Here is a 26479-nt window from a genome sequence, read left to right as displayed (position 1 = left end):
CCCTGGAAGCCCTCTTTCACACACTGGCTGGAGTATACAATTATTGGAAAAATAACAAAGCCTTTTTATTATAGGGTACAAAGGGTCTGTCTGGGACCTGCACACATCTCCAGTGTGTTCCTACAGACAATGGGCCACTTGTGCATCTTCCGCCTGTGCATGACAAGCAGCGCCTGGGGAAAACGCAGCAGAAAGACAGAAATGAAAGCTGGGGTAACCACAATGCACGTGGGTAGCCTTTTCCCTGCAACAGCAATTCTAAGAGGCTGCTCCTGCCTCCTCAGTTGTAAGAGGAAGAAATGTGCCAGCCTGCAACCAACATGGAGGCATGGAACAAAGACTGATCTTCACCCAACGTGGGGCTTAAACTCACAACCCTGAGATCAAGAGTCCTATGCTCCATCGACAAGAGCCAACCAGGTGCTCCTTTGCGAGTGCGTGTTTTTTTTAAAGCATATTCTGGATCTTTTTGAATGTCCATCTTATGACCAAGTGGCAGGATGTCAGTGCTCACATCTGTGTTCTCTACACTGATATGAATTAAATTTTAACTGTTGAAGACTAATGAGAATAAACAGAAGCGGACTTAATAAATAAAAGTCGAACATCACCAGCTAATGAATGAAGGTTTCACAGCATTCAAATAAAGAAAAATGGTAGGAAAATGGAGTCATTCCATAGCATACAGCAGTGTTAGTATGCTACAAAGATCTTGCAACATAATAATTAATGAGGGGCAATTTGATTTTGACAAAGTGGCATTAGCCATCATATTAAAAACAAAATCAGTCTGAACTTTTGAGTCTTATCATTAGATCGATTTCAATTTATATACTGATTTAAGGTTTTATTGTCATTTAAAAACCACCAAAAGGAGTAAGACCTAGGTTTGTACTTGAATATATTTAAGTAAAAAAAAGTTAACATTAGGCATATGGAGGAATTTCCTTTAAAAGAGCTCTGTACATCATTCAGGTTTGAGAATCCAATTGTCTGACACACCCTCCCCTGTCTGGTCACCCACCTGCTAGAAAACATAGCTCACCTTTTTAACCCCCAAAATATCTTCAATGAGGGTTGCTGTTTGTAAGAATGTTTTCTTACTCGTCATCAATGTAAACAGGAAGATCACAAAGTCATTCTTTTCTGCCAAACGCTTTGTAACTCCTTCCGTCTATCACAAGGGAAGAGAAAAATGGCAAAATAGGTTATAATCACAAAATAAAACATGAAAAACAAGGTATCCTCCTTCTAGAAACCAGAAAAGCAATTCCAACCTACATCTGGAATTCTCGGCAGAGGCCTTAAATCACTAAAACTATATACGAAACACTGTGTGCAAATGCATTTTGAGGGGAGGGGTTTTTTCATGGTGGGTCCATCATAGGGTCTTGACCTAGTATCTGCCTAGTAACCGAACGAGGAGCTACAAACAAGCATCCAGTAGGCCAAGTTTTATTTGGCCAGCGGTATATTTTAAATTTGGAATGTAAATGTCCTTAGGTAGGACATGCTTACTTCAGGTCAGCAACAATTTGCACAAGTTTCCACCCCAAAGCAGGCACTGTCAGACATTTCTTGGTTTCTGCCTAATCCCTGAAATTAAGCCACATTAGCAGAGTTGGACCATATCATTCTATGTTCTTCACATTTTTGTTTCCTTTTCTTTCTTTCATGAACTGTGTTTTGCGGGACTATTATTAAGTGTCATTAATAACAAACAGCCTCATAAAACTAATGACTATATGGAAGTTGCCAATGATGAAGTCATTACATCATACACATATTTTTTAAATTAAGGACAAGTTCTTACTACCTTAGCTGCAAGAGTAGTTGTGTGTTAGCTGAACAACTAGTTAGTTTACTGTTATCTTATCGGTCTGCGCCTATCTGTCCACTAAAAACACGTGGCTACTGAGCACCTGAAACATGGCTAGTCTGAACTGAGAGGTGCTCAAAGTATAAAAAACACACTGGATTTTGAAAGCTTAGTACAAAAAAGGAGATAAATATCCCATTAATAATTACTTACATTATTTACATGTTGGAATAATCTTGATATACTATGCTAAATAAAATATATTATTAAAATTAATCTCACCTATTTCTTCCTACTTCTTTTCTTCCTTTCTAAAAAAATGTGGCTATAAGGAAATTTATAATAATCTACGTGGCTCATACTGTGCTTCTGCTGCATGGGACTATTACAGATGCTGAACTGTGTAAGTGTTGAAACTTACTTCCCTATTTATGTTGGTTGATAAGAAGCTTAAACCGAGGGGCTGTCTGCGTGGCTCAGCGGGTTGAGCCTCTGCCTTCAGCTCAGGTCATGATCTCAGGGTCCTGGGATCGAGTACCACATTGGGCTCTCTGCTAGGCAGGGAGCCTGCTTCCCCCCTCTCTCTCTCTCTCTGCCTACCTGTGATCTCTCTCTGCCAAATAAGTAAAATCTTTAAAAAAAAAAAAAAAAAGAAGAAGCTTAAACCGAAATGTATGCCCCATCCAGACGACATATGATTTTTTGGGCAGCCCAATTCCTGCATACATGTTATACCCTCAACTTGTTCTACACTCTTCTTTCTTATCTACTTCTAAATATATGATTCATGATCTTGGTAGATTTTACATATCACTACAAGAACGCCTGACATCTCTTTCTGAATGAAGCAAGAAATGAAATGGAATTAAATGTCCCATTGTATTTTCATAACATATAAGTTTCACTTCTACAGGAGCCTTTGTTTCATTCTGGTGTGTATTATGATTCACTGAGTACCGGTGACCACATAAGTTCCTAAAAGATAAGTACTGTGTCTTACAAACACTAGCACTTGTATGTTGCTTTACAAAGTGCTTTCACATCTCACTTAGTCCTCACAACAAGCCTACAATACTAGTAAGATTACTGACTACACTCTCCAGATGAGAAACTAAAGCTCAGGGAGGTCAATTAATAATCACTGAGCCAGGAGCCAGAACTCCAAATCCAGTTCTAGCACTAAGTGCTAGGCTTTTTCCTTTCTACCAAATTGCTGTTTTATTCACTATTCTTTCCTTTTTAGGGGTCAATCAAACAGTCTCCTACTTACTACGCTGGTGGGGCTTTTGCTTTCTAACAAGGAAAATGAAGGAACAGAAATAATGGAATTAAAAGGAATCTTAGGGTCGCCTAGGTAGCTCAGTGGGTTAAACCTCTGCCTTCGGCTCAGGTCATGATCTCAGGGTCCTGGGTGGAGCACCGCATCAGGCTCTCTGCACTGCCTCTCTGCCTACTTGTGATCTCTGTCTGCCGAATAAATAAAGAAAAATCTTAAAAAAAAATAAAATAAAGGAATCTTAAAGATGACATACACTCTTCCAGTGTATCTATACATGATAAATGATAAATGATTGTTCAGTATCTGCTTGGACACCTCCAGGGCTAAAGGATATTGCTATCTGCTACAGGAGCCCTGATTCTGAATTTCTATAAAATTCTGCCTCCCCACAATTTTCACCTGCTGGTCCTGGTCCTCAGGCCCACGTAAGTCAGTCCGATCCCCGCATGTCTGAGGACAGCTTTCATGTCCACCCCCGCCCCTTGAACTTTCCCTTCTCAAGCACTGCAGATGTGGTAGGAACATAACTGGGCCCCCAAGGGCAGGTGTACTTACACAGACACATGTATTATACAGGATGCTCAAACAGTCCTTGGACATTTCATCACTTACTGAAAGTGAAGGGAGAATAACTGGTTATTTTTCTTACTGAAAATATAGCATAACAGAATTAAATTTTTCAACCTAAGAACTGTTCCTCACAATCCCCTTCAAGATGCTTCTTTTCCTTTTAGCATACCTCTTTCCAGTCCTTGCTTACCAAAGATTTTCGTGATGCCCATCAGAACCTGCAAACCAATTTGTATACTGATTTTTGGTTTGATGCAGTAGCTGTTTTCTACTTAAGCTCCACAGTCTTCATACTTTCAACCTGTGTATCCTCTCTTAATAGCCATGTTCCCTTTGTAGTTTGCTTAGAAGATATCCAGGGTTTGGGGGGGATTTTTGCTATTTAAATAGACTAAAAACAAACTATTTATGTAGCCTTTCTATGCCTGTGTTGCATTGGTTCCTCAAGATACATTTCAAAAGCAGAACTGCTAGAATCCAAAGTATAAGCTTCCTGATTACATGTTATAAATTTCCACTGAAGGTTGTCCTAGCAGCAAACAAGGGTATCATTTTTACTAAAGACTCACAAGTGTGTTTTTGTTTTGCTTTGTTATTTCTGTTCGGGAAATGTCTTTTAATGCCTACTAACTCCAACAGAGAAATAGCTACTTCTCTGTGAGTAAGAACAGAGGAATATGACAAAAAGGAAACATTTTTATGACCCCTGAGCCTGGAGAGGATAAAACTGAGTATGAACCATCAATAAAGTGTTTTTGCTCAGCATTACTTTTATTTTTAAGAACTACTTCCATTCATTCCTATGCTGCCACAAACTCTGAAATGTTAGGTCTCCCTCTGAGATGTCAATGGGTAGCCCTGCCAAGCCAGCTTGACCAGAAGGGTTATCTGATAAAATCTGGAGACAGTGCAGATGTCCCGTATCCCTTATCACTCCCTTTCAACCTGTGGGGGCTTTTTCGTTTATCTCATGACTTCAGAGCAGGATGGCATACCAGATCAGTTCATCTCTGCATTTCTAGACCTTTCATTTTCAAAGGGAATTGCGATTCACTCACTCATCAATTATTTATTCAGCACCTACTCTACAGATGATAAAGAATCCACAGTGGTTGGGGGTGGGGGAGAGTCTCTAAACCTAGTAGGAGAAAGGGAAAACAAATACACCAACAAGTAATTACAAGATGCGACTTGCTATCAGCTTAGACAGAGAACACGAAGAACCAATTTAGATAGAGTACAAAGCTGAGACATCAAAGATGAATATGAACCTTCTTAACCACTGCTGCACATAAAAATGAGGCCTTACATAATATGTTCTGTTCTGGTTAAGGGGGGGATTTTTTTTAATTAAAAAAAATATGTACTTTTCCTTTTGCCTCATTGCATCCAAGAGAGCAAGATGGGTCCCAGCAGCTCTCTGGGAGCCATGCTAGGAAGTTTGCCCAGAGTTCTCCTTCTTGCCACCTATGCTCAAACTGGTAGAGTCTGATCAGGATATACAGCCTCAATATGGGCCACCAGTGTTTCTGTCAGTACACAAAGGATAAAGGCTTCATTAAGTAGGATTAAGTGAACTTCTCTGAATGGGTCAGCCAAGATACCTACCTTACCTGTAGATATCCAGTATACCTACCTTAATGCTACCTCACTGTATATAAAATAAAAATACTTCAATTAAAAAAAATGTATGATGTTTGTAGAAGGGCATTCATCAAGTGTTAAAAGTGATTTCTGGCATGTGGTAAGTATGTATGTATGTATGAATGTATGTATCTCTGTGACCTCTGGCTTATGCCAGAGTGCTCGTACTTTTTTTCTTAATTAAATACTGAATACCTAAAAATAGTATTTGTAACGTGTAAGTTATAAAAAGGAATAATAGAATACCCATAGGCCCATCACCCAGCTTAAGAATTAATGTGCTACCAAAACACTGACTTTCTAACCTTTATCACTTCTGGTAATGACTAAATTTTCTTACCAAGAGCATGTATTACCCTTACAACAACAAAAAATAGATATACTTTTTAAAATAAAACAAACAAATGATCTTACCAGGTTATTCGTTACTCCCTCAATAAACTAGATAGGAGAAATAAGACTTTCCAGAGAAAACACAAAAGCTGTGCCCATGACCATTAGAAACTACAACGATGCAATTCATTTAGCCCAGTGGCTTTCACACTTTTTCTTTTATAGCCCCAGATCTGTATTTCTACCTAGTACAAAATGAAGAAAGAGAGCTCTTAGGTAGGGGGTGGAGAGCGCATGCTGGAAGGCAGACCCTCACTGCTGAGCTAGGAGTAGGAAGAAAAGTCTCTGGAACCACATCACATCAGCAAGCTGGGAAAGAGGACCAGTGGCTCGCAAGTATACTTACTTTTCAGTTTCTGTCCCCGGATAGAGATCGTAGGCCTCATAAGAATTTCTACAAGGAGCTATATATTTAAAAAAAAAAGAAGAAGAAAGGAAGAAAGAAAGAAAGATAAAAAGGAAACAAAGAAAGAAAAGAAAATTGGGTAAAATGTTCATAATAAACTCCAAGCACAACTTATAAAACAATCTTTGCCATGACAAATGATGACCTAAATACCTGTCGCAGCACTAAAAGACCCTCTGGTTCCCAACACAGACACAAGGCAGTGAGGCTCGCGGGAATGAGCACTGTACCAAGGGTCAGGAAACCTCAGTCACAGCTCAGCCACCTAGTCCCTATGTCAACTTGGGCAAGTCAATATCCCTCCATGGCCTCAGTTATCTCATTAAAAAAATATAAGCACGTTGGACTAGATAATCTCTGGGATCCAATGCGGTTTTAATTTTTTAAAAGCTATAGAACGTTATCACTAGGATTCCTCTTTTGCGTTAAGAACATTTATATTCTTTTACAGACATAAGTTAATAAAAACAGAATCTCAAAAGATACACCTATAAACTGTTAATACAGATTTCTACAGGGGATGGGGATGTTATGCATTCATTTTACATTTTACATACTTTTAATACAACACATAATTTTTGCTTAAACTCTTTACAATAAGCATGCATTTAAAACCCATTCGACTGAGACAAAGGACAGTTTATTATGAGAAAAGGGTCAATCCATCAGGAAGAGAACAGTTATAAATACATGCACCTAACAACAAAGCCTCACAATACATGAAGCAAAAGCCGACAGAAGCTAAGTACAGACAATTCAAAAATAACAGACACTTCAATATTCCACCTTTAATAATGGACAGACAACTAAGCATCACCAAAGAAACAGGAAGACTCGAACATTATAAACCAACAAGTTCTAACAGACACCTATACAGCATTTTGCCTAGCAACAGAATATACATTCAACTCAAGCACACATGGAATATTTTCCAAGATAAATCACATATTAGGCCATAAAACAAGCCTTATAAATTAAGAGGTATTGAACTTATCAAAGCATATTCTCTGAGCACAAGGAAATGAAATTAAAAATAACAGAAGGAAATTCACCAATGTGGATAATTAAAAAACAAATCCTAATTTATCAATGAGTTGAAGAAGAAATCACAAGGAAAACTGAAAAATACTTTGAGATAAAAGAATACAGTTAAACTTATGATACAGCTAAAGCAGTGTTTAGAGGGAAATTTATAATTTTAAGTGCTTATAGTTAAAAAACCAAGAAAACAAAAAAGAATTATCTCAAACCAGTAACCTAACCTTCTACATTGAGACATTGGAAAAAGAGGTACAAACCCAAAGCAAGCAGAAAAAAGGAAAAAAATAGAGTAAAAACTTAGTAGGACACCTGGGTGGGTCAGTGGGTTAAACCTCTGCCTTCAGCTCGGGTCATGATCTCAGGGTCCTGGGATCAGGCCCGAATCAGGCTCTCTGCTCAGCGGGGAGCCTGCTTCCCTCTCTCTCTCCTACTCTCTCTCTGCCTACTTGTGATCTCTCTCTTTGTCAAATAAATAAATAAATAAATCTTAAAAAAAAAAAAAAACCCAAAACTAATTTAGTAAAGATTAGAAAATAACAGAAAATCAATTATATAACCACTGACCTTACAAAGAACAAAAATTACCTTCCTTCTGATGGACACTTTTAACTACTATACATGAAGCTACACTAAGCATCTTCACATACAGAGCTTCATCGCATTCTGACTTACATCTTCATGAGAGATTTACAGAAATGTAAACAAGGCAAAAATGGGTAATGACCTTTAAGGACTAAGCCATACTACACAGTTTTCAAAAGAGATGCCTCACCTCCCACAATTATCCAAAGGTGTAAGATGCTCAACTGCACAGAATATAAATTCACTCCACAGGGAAGATAAACTAAGTCAATGAATAAATTAAAAGTTCTTGGATGTCAAGCTACGGATTATACCTGGCCCACAGACATTTCATTTGATCCACACCTACTGAAAAGCTGGGAGATTTTGCAAAAGAATCTAGATTTCCCACGTGCCCCAGGGCAACAACAATCAATGGGCATGCAAGAGTCACTTCCCCATAAAAGGGGTCACACTCTCCACTTCTCCACAGTCCCTGCAGGCATTTAATTTACACAGGTCAGCTGACTTGGGCCTCCATGCTCCAGTAAGTTACCTACCTGACCCTGACGCATCTAGGATGCAAAGTCTAGGATACACTTTTCACGTCAGGGTTGACAAAGGAGTGGTTTACCCAGCAGCACTCCCAATTATTCCAATTCAGCTGAGCTTTGGGCAGCAGACTGAAGAGAGGGTTACTTTGGGGCCTGGCTAGTGACTGGCAGAGGAAAAAATAAAGAGCTCCGTCTCAAAAATACTTCTAAGAGCAAGATGACAAGGGAGTTCGACAAGAACAAATGCATCCAAGTTAAGGTAAGTGAAGAGCAAAAGGTCCCAAGCAAAAGCTCATATTTATGAACAGACTGAAATTCCTGGAGAAGCTAATCTTCTCCAAAGCAGACCAAAACCAAACAAAATCAAGAAACTAGGATGCAAAGTGTCCATGACCGGCACCTGCAACAGAAAACCACATTGTCACTGCCAACAGATAGCCGGCTAGAAACCCACGTTATTCTTTTATCCTCCCATAAATCTACTGGTTTGTATTACATAAATTCCTTGATGATTCATCCTTTCTGATGGACAATTCAGAGGTGAAGGGCCCCTCATGCTGGCCATTAAGGCCACACTGCGAGACCACTAGAGCTGCTAAGGAGAGGCAATGCAGAGCAACAATTAGGGAATGAAGGCTAAGGTTGATGCTATGGCTGCAAATGTGTAATGATCTTTACTTTCATGGCAAATGGCATCTTTAAGGAAACCATTTTTAAATTGCAATATAACAGGCACCTGGGTGATCAGTGGGTTAAGCCTCTGCCTTCGGCTCAGGTCATGATCTTAGGGTCCTGGGATCGAGCCCCACATCGGGCTCTCTGCTCAACAGGGAGCCTGCTTTCCCCTCTCTCTCCACCTGCCTCTCTGCCTACTTGTGATCTCTGTCTGTCAAATAAATAAATAAAATCTTTAAATAAATAAATAAATTGCAATATAACATATGGAGACAGTAAAGTATAAACCATGAATATACAGCTCCAGTTTTTACAAAGTGAATATCATTCCTGTATGGTCACCAGCCAGATCAAGATACAAAGTAACCATGACACCCTGGAAATAAGGACAGATATGGGGGATTGGAGGAGTAGGATCCCAGTCCCTCACTCATTACATGGTACAAAAATTTAAACATATATGATAACAACTTTAAAATATTACCAAGAAAGGAGACACAGCTTAAAATCCACCAGCAGGAAAAGCAAGAAACAAAGTTCTGAAGCCATAAAAGGAAAGACTGAGCAATCTGATAACCTAAAAAGTAAGGCCCCCGACCTACATTTAAGAGTACCATAAACAAAGTCAAAATTCAATTCTCAAACTTGGAAAAAAAAATACAGCACATATAACAAATGACCTTTAAAAACTGAGTAATCACAAAGTGCTACAGTCTAAACCTCTGTGTCCTCCCAAAATTCATGTTAAATCCTAATGCCAAATGTGGCAGCATTAAGCTGTGGGGCCTTTTGAAGCTGATTAGGTTCAGAGGGCAGAGCCCTCATAAATGGGATTATGCCCTTCTAAAAGAGGCTCCTGAGAGATTCCCTAGCCCTTCCACTATAAGAGGACACGGGGAGAGGCTGGCAGTCTGCAACCTGGAAGATGGCCTTCACCAGAAACCAAATCTGCCAGTGTCAGGAGCATGGAATTCCCAGCCTCCAGAACTATAAGAAAGAGATTTCTTTTGCTTAACAGTTACCCAGTCTGTGATGGTCTTTTATGGCAGTCCAAAGAACTAAGACAGAAAATCAGTAAGAGAAAGACCCGATAATCAAATAGGAAAGGATGCAAAAGCTACAAAGAGGTAACTGGCAGAAAAGGAACTACTTATAAACACACACAAAGATATTCAATCCCGCTGACAGAAGAAGGCAAATTTTAAGAACTACGAAGAGAATATATAAGGTACTCTTAGAATGCACAAGACAACCCAATTAAAAAATAGGAAAACGACGGGTGCCTAGGTGGCTCAATTAAGTGGCCGACTCTGATTTTGGCTCAGGTCTTGACCTCAGGGTTGTGAAATCAAGCTCCTTGTCAGGCTCTGAGCTCAGCAGGGAGTCTGCTTGAAGAGTCTCCCCCTCTGCCCCTCCCCCACCACGAAGTGTGAACCCTCTCTGAAATAAACAAATCTTAAAAAAAAAAAAATTCATTCCTATGTTCCAAGGAAGACATACAGATGACCTGTAGGCACATAAAAAGATGCTCAGCACCATTAGCCATCAAGACAACCTGTATCAAAAGCACAGTGAGATACACACTCGCAAAGATGGCTATAACCGAAACACAAACAACAGATGTTGACAAGGATGTGGAAAAATAAGAACATGCATACACCATAGGTGGGCACGTAAAACAGTGCAGCTGCTTTGGAAAACAGTCTAAAGAGTCCTCAAAAGATTAAACTTAAGAGTTACCACATGACCCAGCAAACCCACTTCCAGGTATACACCCCAAATTAATAAAAACATATGTCCACGCACCAAGGGGGACACGAAGTTAAGAGCAGTATTATTTTTTTTAATTATTTGTATTAACATATGATGTATTATTTGCCCAGGGGTACAGGTCTGTGAATCATCAGGCTTACACGTTTCACAGCACTCACCATAGCACATACCCTCCCCAGTGTCCATAACCCTGACACCCTATCCATCCCCACCCACCACCAACAACCCTCAGTTTGTTTTGTGAGATTAAAAGTCTCTTACGGTTTGTCTTCCTCACAATCCCATCTTGTTTCATTTGGGAGGTGAGGGAATGAGAGACTGTTGGCGAGGCCTGGTCACCTGCTCCTGGGGCTCACAATGAGGTGCTTGGTTACAGTGTGCAAGGAATTATACGTTACCCCCACCATGCCCCACCCTGCCTCAAATTCTTCATATCAGGGAGATCAATAATAATTGTCTTGCTCTGATTGACTTATTTCACTCAGCCTAATACCCTCTAGTTCCAACCACGTCACTGCAAATGGCAGGATTTCATTTCTTTTGATGGCTGCATAGTACTCCATTGTATATATATACCACATCTTCTTTATCCATTCATCTGTTGATGGATATCTAGGTTCTTTCCATAGTTTGGCTGTCGTGGACACTGAGAGCAGCATTATTCTCAACAGCTAAAAGGTGGAAGCCCAAAAGTCCATCACTGACAAACATATACAAAATGTGGTATATCCATTCAATGGAATATTCTTCAGCCATAAAAAGGAAAAAAGTACTGATACATGCTACAACATGGATGAACTTGAAAACATTAAGCTAAGTAAAAGAAGTCAGTAACAGAAGACCAACATATTACATGATTCCATTCAGATGAAATGTCCAGAACAGGGATATCTATAGAGCGGGAAAACAGTAAAAGTTGCCTATGATAAGGGTGTGTAGGGGAGTGACAGATAAAACATAAGGGGTTTTTCCTGGGGTGATAAAAATATCCTAAAATTGACTGTGCTGATGGTTGCACTATCTATGAATTTACCAAAAACCACTGAATTGCATACTTTAAGTGGGTAAACTGTATGGTATGTGTATGGTATGTGAACTATATCTCAATAAACCTTTTTAAGAAACTAAAGAAATACCATTTTTCTCTTATCTACTTAATTAATACTTAAAATTTACCATTAGGTAAAGGAGGCTACTGGGAGCCGATAATGTTCCATTTTATGATTTGGGTGGCAGTGACAAAGGTGAAGTTACTTTGTGATAATCACTGGTATACTTTTCTACCAGCCAGACTTCAATAACACATCCATAAAGACACACACATAGACACTGTGTTGGTGATGGTGTGGGGCAACAGACATTCTTACACGTTGCTACTGGGGATGTAAGCTGATAAAACCTCTTAGGTATATAATTAATGAGTTTATAAACAATAAAGCACACATATGTTTTGGTCCCATAGGTATATACTCCCATGTATAAAAGCCTTTACTGCAACTTTGTTGTAAAAACAAAGGTGTGAGAAAACTCTACATGCCCATCAGTTGGGGCCTGGGGAAAATAAATTATGGTACAATTATACCAGGGAATACTATATAGCTATTTAAAACAATGAGATAGATTTACATATACTGAATCTATCCCCAAGCTAGAGAATTACATGAAAAAAGCAAGGTACAGAGCAGTGCTATCTGTAAACGGGGTATGCCACCTCTGTGTGGGGAGAAAATAAACCCAAGGTGAGGATGGTGGGTTTATACACACACACACACACACACAATTACCACAGAACATCTCTGGAGGGACACAGAAAAACTAGAAATCACAGCTGCCTCTGAGGAGGGGATGGGGAATAGGAGACACACCTTTCACTTTGTGCCTTAAAAAAAAAAAAAAAAGGCGGAAATATTATCAACTCAAATAAATCAATTCTTCTCGTGTAAAAGCTATGGTGCTTCAACAGAGGTGAGTGCCCGTGACCTTCTAAAGATTAAAATTCTGAACTGTTTACTGTAAATTCCACAATGTCTCACTTCTCCCATTTTAAGAATTAAATGCTCAAGCCATTAAGCAGTAGTAGTAATGAGTAACTACTTACATCAACACCTCCGAACAGGTCGAAAATATAAGTATTTGGGTAAGTGGTTTCTTGGGTAAGTTTCCTCTCTTCAGTAACAAATGCCATAGCCTCCATGGAGAGAAGAGGAGAAATTTCCTAATTTAAAAAAAGTTTACAGAGAGACTTTCAGTTTTAGTATCCAAGAGGAACCACACATCAAAACAACAGTTTGCATTTTAGTCACAACCTGAATGCCCATGAGCCCAAAGATAGCCCCCAGTGACAATAGCAGAAAAAGATAATAATCTTACAGAAAAGCTAATATGATGATCAACATTTAAGTAGTAACAATAGCTCACTTGCTTAATGATTATGTACCAGGTATGGTTCTAAGTACTTCATGCCTGACCCCTTTTAATCCCACAAACCTACAAGATAACAGCAATTTATCACCCCAATTTTATAGATAAGCAAACTGAGAAACAAAGAAGGTGTCAAGGTCACACAGCTGCTAAGTGATAGGGCCAGGATTTAATTGTCGGAAGTCTGGCTCCAGAGTTTGCACTTAGAGAAGAAGAAGTAACTATTTGGGGTGAAACAGAGTGTGGGAAGAACCCAGGACCCTACTCTTATGCTCTCTCTTCAGGGATCTTGAGGGAAGAAGGAACACAATGGGCGTGGGCAGTAGTTCTCACACAGTGGTGAACATCAGAATCACTTGGAAGGACTTGTTAAAATCCCTCCTGCTGAGTCCCATGGGCGAATTTCTGATTCGGTAGGCATGGAGTGGGCCCGAGAATGTGCATTTACAACAGCCTGCCAAGGGCTCCTGATGCTGCTGGTCCAGGAACCACATACCAGGAAAAAGCAGAACTCTTACAGACAACCGGTTATATGTTGGGCACCAGGCTTTGATACTTCAGCCCATCTAATCCTTAAAATAATTCAATGATGTGAGTAGAGTTTTACCCATATCCTATGTGAAAAGCAGAATCACAAAGTTGCCCAGGCTCACGTAATGAGTGACTGAACCACTTCCGAGAGACTGAACCATTTTCCCCAGGTCTCATTTTTCTCAACTATAAAACTAGGATGTGATTCCTGCTGGCAACACGGTACAGCTGAAGCTGGTCTTGGGAGGAAGACAGTTCTGGGCTCATCATGTGATAGCCACAGGCTTTGGATGGGTTACTGCTGAGGCTGTTCTTTCAACTGAAAAAGGGAATTATAGAAGACATCTGGGTTTGCCTGCCCACTATCTCATTTTCTCTTCTTCAAGTAAAAGACCCATTTCCTTGGGGCAAAGGCCCCTCCCCACTTTCCACAGAGTTCTGTTGGGGCTGCCACCAAGCACCTCAGTGTGAGCCCCAGGAGCAGGTGACCAGGCCTCGCCAACAGTCTCTCATTCCCTCACCTCTGTGGCTGGCCCAAGTTGTAGAAATGTCCCCCTAGCACTGTGATCACATGGAGGAAGATAAGACCACACGCAGATGTCAAGGTAAGAAAAGGATAGCTTAACCCTGTTTAGCCCCTGAATTCACACATGTGCTTTCCAGTTTGTGAGACAATAAAGGATCTTTTTTGCTAGTCTGAGTGGGCCATTGTCATTCACAATCAGAAGGATTCTGGACTAAAACAAGTAAGTAGACCACCTGTGTCATAGAGTTACCATAAGAATTAAATAAGCCTGCTACAGAGGCTTCAAAGAAGCATGTGTTGGATGAAGAAAGAAATAGTGACCACACAGTAAGTACTCACAAACCTTAATTTCTCTCTTCCTTCTACCCCGTACCTCAGAGATTTTGCAGGAATCAAGTGTAACGTATAATTCCTTGCACACTGTAACTATTTCTGTCCCATTCAGACTATAATATTAAGAATAAAAAACACTTTTTTTTAATTAAATAAACTTATTTAGAAATGATTTTAAATGTACAGAAAAGTACAGATAAAACATCTCTTCTTAAAGGTAAAGCTTATTTGCTGCCTACTGTATTGTAGAATGACTTATGTGATATAATCAAAACTTTACTTCCGAAGAACATTATATCAAGTTTTACTACAATCAACTGTAACTCACATGAGTTTTAACTGCAACTAGTACTGGTCATCTAAATTCAAATTTGGACCCACCCCTGACGCTAAAGTTTGGATACAATAACTAGAGACCTAGTGAACCATAAACTCCCGGCAAGCACGTGGGCCTTCCAGGTGATTCTGAGACACACTCAAGTTTGAGAACAAGTGCCTTAGCATCTCTCTGCACTCTTCCATCCCTCTCCCAACCACCAATCCCAGTTCCTTCATCTTCTTATGTTGGTCATAATGGATCAACAACCACAAAGTCACTTCCCTGAACCTTTAGCAGTATGGGAGTTTTAAAAATCCTTCTCAAGAAGAAGGTCATCCCAATCCCAGGACATAGAGTCACCCTCCCAAATTAAGCAAGCACTGCCACAAAACAAGTGTGAATAAAGCCCAGAAGGGCAGACACAGGGAACTTAATGGTGATTATCTCTGGGTAGTGGGATTATAGTTGATTTTTATTTTCTTCTTTGTAATTTTTCTGAACTTTCCAAATTTTCTACAGCTTACACAATAAAAACAGGCTATTTTAAAAAGCAGACTGAAGGGGGCGCCTGGGTGGCTCAGTGGGTTAAAGCCTCTGCCTTCAGCTCAGGTCAAGATCCCAGGGTCCTGGGATGGAGCCCTGCATCAGGTTCTCTGCTCAGCGGGGAGTCTGCTTCCTCCTCTTTCTCTGCCTGCCTCTCTGCCTACTTGTGATCTTTGCCTGTCAAATAAACAAACAAAATATTTTTAAAAAATAAAAATAAAAATAAAAAGCAGACTGAAGGAAAGAAAAACAGACATCTGCGTCACCTGGAGGCTTTGAATGCAGCCTTTCCAAGGCCCCTAAGAGTTACCTTGAGGATGTTTTGGCACTCAGTGAAGTCACTGTGGAGGTGGCTGGTTGCATACAGCTTCAGGAGCAGCTGAGGAATCCCACTCCATTTGGACTGTTTGTCTCTCTCTGCCAAAAACGTCTCTGTGAACTGTGAAGCAAAAGAAAAAAAGAAAAAGGAACATTTCGCTGATGAGGACAGAACAACTAGCATGCGTGGCAAAGGAAAGCAGCAGCCTCCTAAACATACCCAGGAGAAGCAATTCAAAGGTCTCTTTCTAGAAACCTTCAAAAGCTCCCCAGCAGCCTACAAGTGAAAAGTCTAGCACCTCGCCTTGTGACACAGCAGCCTTTGCATCCTATTCCTGACCCTCCTCTCTAGCTTCATCTCTTCCCCAGTGCACACTTTGGGCTCCAAATGCACATGTTCTCTATGTCTCTCTGCACATGTTCTTCCTTGCCTAAAATGTCCTCTGTCGTAACCTGGAAAGCTCCTTCTTCTCCTTCAAAGTGTGAGACAAATAACCAGAAATGTTACTTGCTGGGTCTTCCCCTCTCTCCTTTTTCTTTTTAAAAGACTTATTTATTTGAGAGAGAGCGAGAAAGTGCATGCACACATGCACACTAGGAGCGGGGGGAAGGGGGCAGTGAGTGGGGTAAGAGGAAAGAATCTCAAGCAGACTCCACACTAAGCATGAAGCCTGACACTGGGCCCGATGCAGGGCTCAATCCCATGATCCTGAGACCATGACCTCAGCCCTGAGATCAGGGAATGAGTTGGATGCTCAACCCACTGAGCCACCCAAGTACCCCTGCTCCCCTCTCTCCTTTCTAAGTGAGTAAGTGCCCCTCCTCTGCGGCCTTATCTTAACATCATAATTACTGATTCACTTGTTCCCCTCCTCCTGTAGACCACAAGCACCTTCAGAGTAGGTACTAGGCTGCATTTATGGTGCCCACCTTCTCTCTCTCAAAGAATGCCGGGCATAGAACAGAGACTCAGTAAATGTTTGAAGGAATAAGCAATAACCTTCTAGTCTAATGACAGGTTCATTAATTAACTATGGCACAGTTCCACTAATACTCTTATGACGTATCATTAACCAGGGGCCGGATGTGAATTATTTTCACATATACTTGTCCCTCGATCAGCTCAGAAGCATCTTATGACTGTTATTAAAGGACATGCAGGTCTTCAATAACATCTTAGTTATCCTGGTGCGTATCAATTCTAGGATTTTGGACGAATCCCATTATCCTTCCTGAGCCTGTTTTCTCAGATTGTAAAAATAAGATAATACAGAAGTAATAGAGAGATAATGAAATGTTTGTGAGAATAATCTGTGTTTGGGTGAACCAAAGGCATTACTATTTCTGTAGGTTAAAAAAGAAAAAAAAAAAAAGACTGAATATCAGCAATTTCCTATCATTCAAGCTAGTTCAAATCAAGGCAAGTCCAAAAACAATGGGAAACTATTTTTCTTTTTCTTAAAAGGAAAAAAAGAAAAAGAAAAACATGGTTTCATGGGACTCAGCAAAAGTGGTGTTTACAAATTTACAGGTATGTACATTTATACTAAAAAGGAAAAATGTCTCAGATAAATTAACTAAACTTTCACCATGAGAAACTAGAATAGCATAAACCAAACCCCAAACAAGCACAAGGAAATAAATACTACTACAAAAATAAATGCTATGGAGAGTAGAAAAATAATCAAGAAAAATCAACAAAATCAAAAGTTGGTTCTTTAAAAGAGCAACAAAATTAAAACTTTAGTTATGGTGACCAACTTAACACTGACTCAAATAACTAAACTCAGGAATGAAAGAGGGACATTACTACCAATAATACAGAAATAAAAAGGTTTATAATGAAGTAGTAGTAACAATTGTGTGCCAACAAATTACATAACCTAGATGAAATGGACAGACTCCTAGAAAGACACGAAACACTGAAACGGACTCAAGAAGAGGTGAATCACTGGTTTAGTAAGAAAAAAGAAAACTACCCACAAAAAAAAGTGCGCCCAAAACCAATGCTTCACTGGTGAATTCTATAAAAGATTTATTTATTTATTTTTAAAAGACTTTTTATTTGTTAATTTGACAGAGATCACAAGTAGGCAGAGAGGCAGGCGGGGGGTGGAGGTGGGAAACAGGATCCCCACTGAGCAAAGAGCCTGATGCAGGGCTTGATCCCAGGACCCCAGGATCATGACCCAAGCTGGACAGAGGCTTTAACCCACTGAGCCACCCAGGCACCCCATTTTATTTTATTTTTTAAGATTTTATTTATTTATTTGAGAGAGAGAGAGAATGAGAGAGTGAAACAGCACAAGAGGGAGGGTCAGAGGGAGATGTAGACTCCCTGCTGAGCAGGGAGGCTGATGGTGGGCTCTATCCCATGACTCCAGGATCATGAGCTGGGCTGAACGTCACTTAACCAACTGAGCCACCAGGAACCCTCTAAAAACTTTTAAAGAAACTAAAAATTCTTCACAGACTCTTCCATAAAACATAAAAGGGGACACTTCCCAACTCAGTCTGTTATCCTGATACCAAAATCTGACAAAGATGTCATAAGAAAACTACTGACCAATATCTCTGATGGATACAGACACAAAAATCCCTAGCAACCCCCTACCAAACCAAATCCAGCAACATGTAAAAAGGATTATACACCATGACCAAGCAAGGAATATTCCAGGAATTCAAGGTTGGTTCAACATATGAAAAATAATCAATCTAATCAACCTGTTAAAGGGCATTTAACAAAAACCCAAAACTATCATCATAATTAACAATGAAAGCCTAAATGCTTTCCCACTAAGATCAGGAAAAAGACAAAGATGTTGATCCTCACCGCTTCTATTTAATATTCTACTAGTAATTCAGGCCAGAGCAATTAGGTAAGAAAAAAAATAAAGGCATCCAGATGGAAAAGAAGAAAAACTGTATTTGCCATCCTATGATCTTGTATATAGAGTATATTATGGAACCTACATATAAAACTACTAGAGCTAACAAATGAGTTCAGTAAGGTTGCAGGATGAAAATCGATATACAAAAATTAGCTAAATGTCTATACACTTAAAATAGACAATCCAAAAAGGAAATTAAGAAAACAGCCCCATTTACAATGAAACCAAAATAATAAAACACTTAGGAATAAATTTAATAAAAGGAATACAAGACTTATAAAATGAAACTACAAAATATCATTGAAAGAAATCAGAGGAAGTCTAAATAAATGGAAAGCCATCCATGTTCATAGACTGGAAGACTTGATATTGCTAAAATGGCAATACTTCCTACATAGAGTCAATGCAGTTTCTATCATAATCCCAGGTGGCTTCATTGAAGAAATATACAACCTGATACTAAAATTCATATGGAAATGCAAGGAACCCAGGATGGCCAAAATCATCTTGAGGCAAGAGAACAAAGTTGGAAGAATCACACTTTCTGACTTCCAAGTTTATTACAAGCTTATAATTATCAGGTAAGGATAAATAACTAGATCAATGGAATAGAACTGAGATTCCAAAATTACATCCCTACATTTATGGTCAACTGATTTTTGACCATAGTATCAACACAATTCAATGAGGGGGAAAAAAGTCTTTTTAACAAATATTGCTGGGACAACTGGTATCCACAAGCAAAAGAATGAAGATGGGCTCCTTTACACATACCATAGACAGAAATTAACTCAAAATGGATCAAAGACCCAAATGTAAGAGCTATAACTATGAAACTTTAAGAGAAAAACATAGGCAGAGATTTCATAACCTTAGATTAGGCAATGATTTCATAGATAGGACCTCTAAAAAACAAGTAAACAAAGGAAAAATAGGTAATTCATCACACAGAAAACATAAAGAACAGTTATATGAACATCTCAATTGATGCAGAAAAAGCATTTTGTAAAATGCAATATCATAAACTGAAAAAAAGAAGTGAACAAATAATGGTTTTCTACAGAAAACCTAAAGCAAACATCATATTTAATGGTGAAATGTTTAAGGCTTTCCCTCTTAGATCAAGAACATGCTACTTCAACTCAGCACAGTTAGGCAAGAAATAGAAAAAAATATAAGATTGGAAAGGAGAGGGGCGCCTGGGTGGCTCAGTGGGTTAAGCCGCTGCCTTTGGCTCAGGTCATGATCTCAGGGTCCTGGGACTGAGCCCCACATCAGGCTCTCTGCTCAGCAGGGAGTCTGCTTCCCCCTTTCTCTGCTTCTGCCTCTCTGCCTACTTGTGACCTCTGTCAAATAAATAAATAAATCTTTAAAAAAAAGTAAAAATGTACAAACTCATTCTAAAATGAATATGCAAATGGCAAAGGGCTAGGAAGAGCCAAGGAACTCTTGAAGATAACTAAGCAGGAAAAGCCACTCCTATTCAACACACTATAGTCAAAATCAAAACACACAAAGTTACAGAAAATAAAACAAAGTGGTACCAGTACAAGGCTAAATAGACTAGTGGGAGGGGGAAAAAGACAGGAAACTGACCTGAGAACAGATGCCACAGAGCACTGGAGGAATAAGCAACTTTTCAATAAATAATGTGCAGTCAACTGGATATCTTTATGAACAAGCTTACACCACATCCAAAAATAAATTCCTAATGGAACATATATTTGAACATAAAAGAACAACAAAGCTTCTAGAAAATAAACAGAATTTCTTCATGATCCTTAGGGTAGGCAAAGAGTTCTTAAATTGAATACTAAAAGCACTAACCATAAAGGAAAAGAGTGATACAATGAGCTGTATTAAAATTAAGCACTTGTGTTCATCAAAAGATCTTTTTATAGACTAAAAAGGGAAGCTACCAAATGAGAGAAATATTTATAAAACATCATTATAAAGGCTCATACCCAGGAAATGAAAAGAAGTTCAAATCAATAAGAAGGGGGAAAAAAAAAAACCTGATAGAGAAAAATATGCAAAAGATCTGAATAGGCCATCCACAAAAGAGGATGCTTGAATTGCCAACGGACTTCTGAAAAGGTGCTTAACTTCATTAGTCATGAGGAAAACACAAACCAAAACCATAATGAGATGCCAATACACAAATACTAGAATGGCCAAATTTAAGAAGACTGGCCACACCACGCATGGATTAGTGAGAACATGAAATAAGAACGCTCATACACTGCTGGTGAGAATGTAAACTAGTTACAACCACTCAGGAAAGTGTTCAGTAATAGCTACCAGTGCTGCACCTATGCATATCCTATAACCCAGCAATTCTACTTCTAAGTATATATCCCCCCCGCAAATTGCACATATATGCATCAGAAGACATGTGTAAGAATACTCATATAAGCGGTACACATAAAAGCCCCAAACTGGAAAGATCTCGGATGCTCATCAAAGGTAGAATGAATTGTGGTTAACTATATAGCAATAAAAATTAATGAACTACAGCTTTACCATCAGCATGACTCTAATAAATATTGATTGAAAGAAAGCAGATTCAGTACATACTGTTTAATTCTGTTTATATAAAGCATAAAAACTAGTACACCTAAGTACAATGTTAGAAGTCAGGCTAGTAATTTCATTTGGAGAGGAGGAAAAGAGCTGTAGACTAGAGATATAGAGATGATCTGGTTGGCTGCTACATAGCTGATGGTTTATTACTATTCATTGAGCTGTACACATATTTTTGGTGCATTTTTATTTGTATGTTCTATTTCAACACAGTAAGTTTTTTAAAGGCCTGAAACAAAATAGATTTGTATGTACTGACTATGGAAGGATCTCTATGATAAATTTTCAAGTGAAAAAAGATAAATGCACAAAAGTATGTACATTATACCACTTGCATAAGAAAAAAAGAAGTTACATAGACACATTTGCTTTTCTGAATTTAACATGTCTATAGATAGATACGTAAGAAATCAATGACCATAGCTACCTCTGGGAGTAGAACTGGAGCGTACTAGCAGAGGTGATAGTGGGTTATTTGCAGGGAGACTTGAAATTTTCTCTAACCCATGTGTGTATGTGCGTATGTTATCCATTCAAAACACATATTACCTCTGGTGAAGAGGGAATGAGATGAAAGGACATTAAATATACTGGTACTGTCTTAAGTTTGGTAGTAGGTACGTGGGTATTGTTGTAATATTGTTGGGCATTGCCATATAGGTTTTTATAAGTCAAATATTTAATAAACAAACAGGTCTCTGCACAATGGCACCAGTAGATGCTCAATAAATATTAATTACCTTCTCCTTCTTATTCCCAACGTATCTATACTTGTCTCCCACTATCTCCCATACAACCATTTCATTGTCTCTTTGCTGTCTTCCAATGGCCAATTAGGAAGACTTTCTCAATGGTGTTCTTAGTGCCAGAAATCTCTCTGCAACTCTGTTCACATTCTCTCATTCAGAACCAACTCAACTCTCCCCATTCCAAAAAGTTCTCTAAAGCCATCACAGCCAACATAATCATAGGAGAGAAAATGGCTTTTAAAAATAGGAGGGCCTTCAACAAGTTTAAAAATTAAAAAATAAAAATAGGACCCTAAGAGAACAGTGTATTTTTCAGAGGAAATTAATGCCAGGTGATGAACATGACTTTTTAATAGTTGTTACGTATTTATTTTTTAGTCACACATTTTAATGTGTACTTACACAAAATGTCCAGCACAATGAATAAAAAAGAAAGACTCTCACCATGATTAAATTTCAGAATGCCAGAAAGAGATGATCCTAAAAGCTTTGAGGGGGTGAGGGATGGGAAAATAGGTCATATACTGAGGAATGGGAATCAGAACAGAACCTGTCAACATTTACACCAAATGCTTAAAGACAATGGAATAAAGCCATTAAAAAGTTTAAGGGAAAATAACTTCCAACTTAGAATTCTATATCCTGCTAAACTTAATATACCAGTATAAGAATAAAAGACATTTTCAAACATGCAAGCTTAAAAAAAAAAGCCACCTCTCACATACTCTTTCTCAGGAGGCTACCAGAGAATGCACTCCCCCAAGAAAGATGGGATTCATGAAACAAAGGATCTAAAACACAATAAAAATAAAACCTTGAATTTGGTGAAGGGAAATCCCAAGAATTCAGATGTATAGCTGTCCTAGCAAGGAACTAATCCAAATTGAAGGAAGATGGAGAATTCCAAGAAGGGTTTCTTTTTAAAAAAGAAAGTTTTAGGGATGCCTGGATGGCTCAGTTGCTTAAGAGTCGGCCTTCAGCTCAGGTCACAATCCCAGAATCCCCGCATCAGGGATGGAGCCCCGCATCAGCTCCATGCTCTGTGGGAAGCCTGCTTATCCTCTCCTACTCCCCCTGCTTGTGTTCCCTCTCTGGCTGTCTCTCTTCTCTGTCAAATAAATAAAATCTTTAAAAATTAAAAAAAAAAAAAGAAGAAGAAGAAGAAGAAGAAGAAAGAAAAGAAAGCTTTAGAATTGGGACTAAATTATAAGCACACAAAAATCAAAGCAAATTTTAAAAGAATGACATTATTCTAGTGAAAGAAGCCAGACCCAAAGGCTACATATGGTTCAGTTCCATTGCAATGAGAATGTGTAAAAGGGTATAGGAATAGGACAGTAAACAGATGAGCAATTGCTAGAGGATGGGGCTAGGGAAGGGGTTAACTACTACAAGGAAATTTTCTATATCCTAACCCTAGCGGTGGTCACACAACTGCATTTGTTAAAACTCATAGAACTAACAGGCATACCTCGGAGACATTGTGGGTTTCAGACCATAACAATAAAGTGAGTCCAATGAATTCTTTGGTTTTCCAGTGCATGTAAAAGTTATGTTTACATTATACTATAGTCAATTAAGTGTGAGATTATGTCTAAAAAATGTATATGTCTTCATTAAAGAATAAAATAAAAAATACTTTATTGCTAAAAAATGCTATCATCTGATCTTTCACAGATCACTATATTATAATAATAATAATGGAAGTTTGAAATACTGTGAATATTACCAAAATGTGACAGACACACCAAGTAAGCAAATGCTGTTGGAGAATGGCACCAATAGACTTATTTGATGCAAGGTTATTACAAACCTTCAATTTTGCAAAAATGCAGTATCTATCAGCACAACAGACAAAGCACAACAGAACAAAGTATGCGTCTATACACCAAATAGGGTGAATTCTGTATTTATAACTCAATTCAAACAATGGGGAGGGGGACAGAGGCTTTTAACTCAAAAGGAAACAAAAAAATACACAAAGCATATACTGTCATATACCATATGGCTCTACTATAACCAATGATATCATCATGATCATATAAATATTTAACACCAATAGCCCAAATTGTGACTTAACTACATTAGAAGAGTCAAAAAGAAACATGTGGCATAGCATGTTGTGAATTAAATCCTAGTTTACAAGGGAAGAAAACAGATAATGTCTAAAACTGAAGTCAAGAAACAGCCTTAAAAACATATTACTTAGAAATACTGGCTATTGGGGCGCCTGGGTGGCTCAGTGGGTTAAGCCTCTGCCTTAAGCTCAGGTCACATTCCCAGGGTCCTGGGATCGAGCCCTGCATCGGGCTCTCTGCTCAGCAGGAAGCCTCTCCCTCTGCTTATGATCCCTCTCTCTCTCTGTCAAATTAATAAAAAACAAATCTTGAAAAAGAAAGAAAGACAGGCGCCTGAGTGGCTCAGTGGGTTAAAGCCTTTGCCTTCAGCTCAGGTCATGATCCCAGGGTCCTTGGATTGAGCCCCACATCGGGCTCTCTGCTGAGCAGGGAGCCTGCTTCCCTCTCTCTCTCTCTCTGCCTGCCTCTCTGCCTACTTGTGATCTGTCAAATAAATAAATAAAATCTTTAAAAAAAAAAAAAGAAAAGAAAAGAAAAAGAAATACTGGCTATCCTGTTTCCTGCAGGACCCTTCCCCTGCAAAAACAAAAACAAAAACAAAAACAAAAACCAGCTACAGTTTGGGCAGTGGTTGTGTGGGGAGGGCAGAATTTGGGGGCAAAAAGTGGGGCAGGGCACAGCTGTTTTTAGTTACATGGCTCATGATATCCAGAGAGCTTCCCTATCGTAGTCCAAATATTCAACTACTCGAGGAATTTACCACATCTACATTGTCTTACAAGGCATTTACTCCCATTTAAAAATAATCATTTGGATTTTTTCTTTGTGAACAGCTGATTACTATGATGAAAGAGCCACCAATCCAGTCATCTTCAAAGCTGAATTACTGGCAGGAGTTGTACGGGTTTCTTCTCTTGGAGTACTTGTGGTTTGACAGTTTATAGCAGGGATAATCTCTTACATCATGCTGCCTAAGCTGTCAACCTGTTCAGCGGATGTGGCATTTCCAGACACCCAGTTTTCATTGACTTATTTTGTCTTTACTGCTTTTCTTTTTAAATAAAGGCTGAATTTCATAAACATAAATGTGTATCTTATTTGTTTAGTCCTAAGTGTAAGATATCTTTTTTAAAATTCATTTTTTTAGAAAGAGACAGCACATGAGCCAGGAGGGGGGGCGGGGAGAGGGAGAAGCAGACTCCCCGTTGAGCAGGGAGTCCAATGCGTTACTTGATCCCAGGACCCTGGGATCATGACCTGAGCCGAAGGAAGATGACTGACTGAGCCACCCAGGCACTGTAGTCCTAAGGGTAAGATATCTTATGTCTTACAATATCATGTTAAATTCCAGTAAATAGCTGTCTTAAAAAATAATTCATGAAAATAAAATACTTTGTTAGGTTATTCTTTAATTTTTTTAAAAGATTTTATTCATTCATTTGTCAGAGACAGAGAGAGCTCAAGCAGAGGAGCAGCAGGCTCACAGCCAAGCAAGGAGACAGATGCAAGACTCAATCCCAGGACCCTGGGATCATGACATGAGTTGAAGGCAGACCTGTGCCACTGAGGGGCCCCAAGGTTATTCTGATTATAACTGTTAACCACGGAATACTTAAGTCCACTTTAATGAGATTTGTTTTAACATAATTAGGAGTTAATCTTAACAGTTTGTAAATACAAGAGCTTCTTGATAAAATGAATAGTATTTCTATTTTTAATTTATGAGAAGTTATCATATCCAGGGGTTTTTCAATACCAAATTACTCTTGATAGGCAAAGAAGACTGTATTTGACTTAAACCCCCAGGTTTCACAAATACTAATGCTTAGGATGATGAGGTCAAAACAATTGTGCTCAATGAAATCTTAAAAAAAAGAAAAAACAAGGGTGGGGGGTCAATCTAAAGTATGAAGTAAGTAACGTTCGGGTAGAAATTACATATGCCAATAATCACAAAGGAAGCAATGATTAGCATTTGGGAAGTAGAACGAAGATGCCATAACCTAGTTTGTCACCAGATTGCCATACTGAAGGACAAGCTCTAGGGGTGGAGGGACACAATCTGTTTGAGTTACTGTGCCTTGAGCCTAGGGTTTGCCTAGTCTATCCCCTTCCCTCAACTCCTACTGATCACACAGGTCCTGTGCACCCACCATAAGGAATGTAACTGCAGAGCGATGCCACTGGAGGGCTTTAGGCAAGGGATTTGTAAGATCTGATTTGCTGTAAGGATCAAACGTTCTGATAAACGTATGCAGGCTCTGTACACACTAGAGCATTGCGCCAGCATTACTTTGCTACCCTGATAGAGGACAAATTAAATGGGAGAAAAGAAAATACACGAAATCCACATAGCACAGGCCCGTTCTAAATCATGCAGTCTGGAGTCTTCTCCCAGACTTCTAAATCCCATTCAGGGAAATGGGGAAGACTTGGGGATTATCAGGTTTGGTGAAGAAGGAATTAGGGAAT

The 26479-nt window shown here is 39.0% G+C and overlaps 1 protein-coding gene across 1 annotated transcript in view; it reads right to left on the bottom strand.

Moving 5' to 3' along the window:
• The window catches only part of TRPC4AP (transient receptor potential cation channel subfamily C member 4 associated protein), a 71206-nt gene that overhangs the window by 40489 nt on the left and 4238 nt on the right, over positions 1-26479 (bottom strand). The window contains exons 2-6 of the mRNA XM_032350879.1: positions 15699-15827; positions 12814-12930; positions 6052-6109; positions 3654-3709; positions 1046-1174 (exon numbers count right to left, since the gene is read on the bottom strand). Of these exons, the coding sequence (XP_032206770.1) occupies positions 1046-1174; positions 3654-3709; positions 6052-6109; positions 12814-12930; positions 15699-15827 (489 nt within the window). The remainder of the gene's footprint in view (positions 1-1045; positions 1175-3653; positions 3710-6051; positions 6110-12813; positions 12931-15698; positions 15828-26479) is intronic.

Source organism: Mustela erminea, chromosome 7, assembly GCF_009829155.1.
Source record: "Mustela erminea isolate mMusErm1 chromosome 7, mMusErm1.Pri, whole genome shotgun sequence".
Classification (NCBI taxonomy): Eukaryota; Metazoa; Chordata; class Mammalia; order Carnivora; family Mustelidae; genus Mustela; species Mustela erminea.
This window is presented reverse-complemented; position numbering and strand designations above follow the sequence as displayed.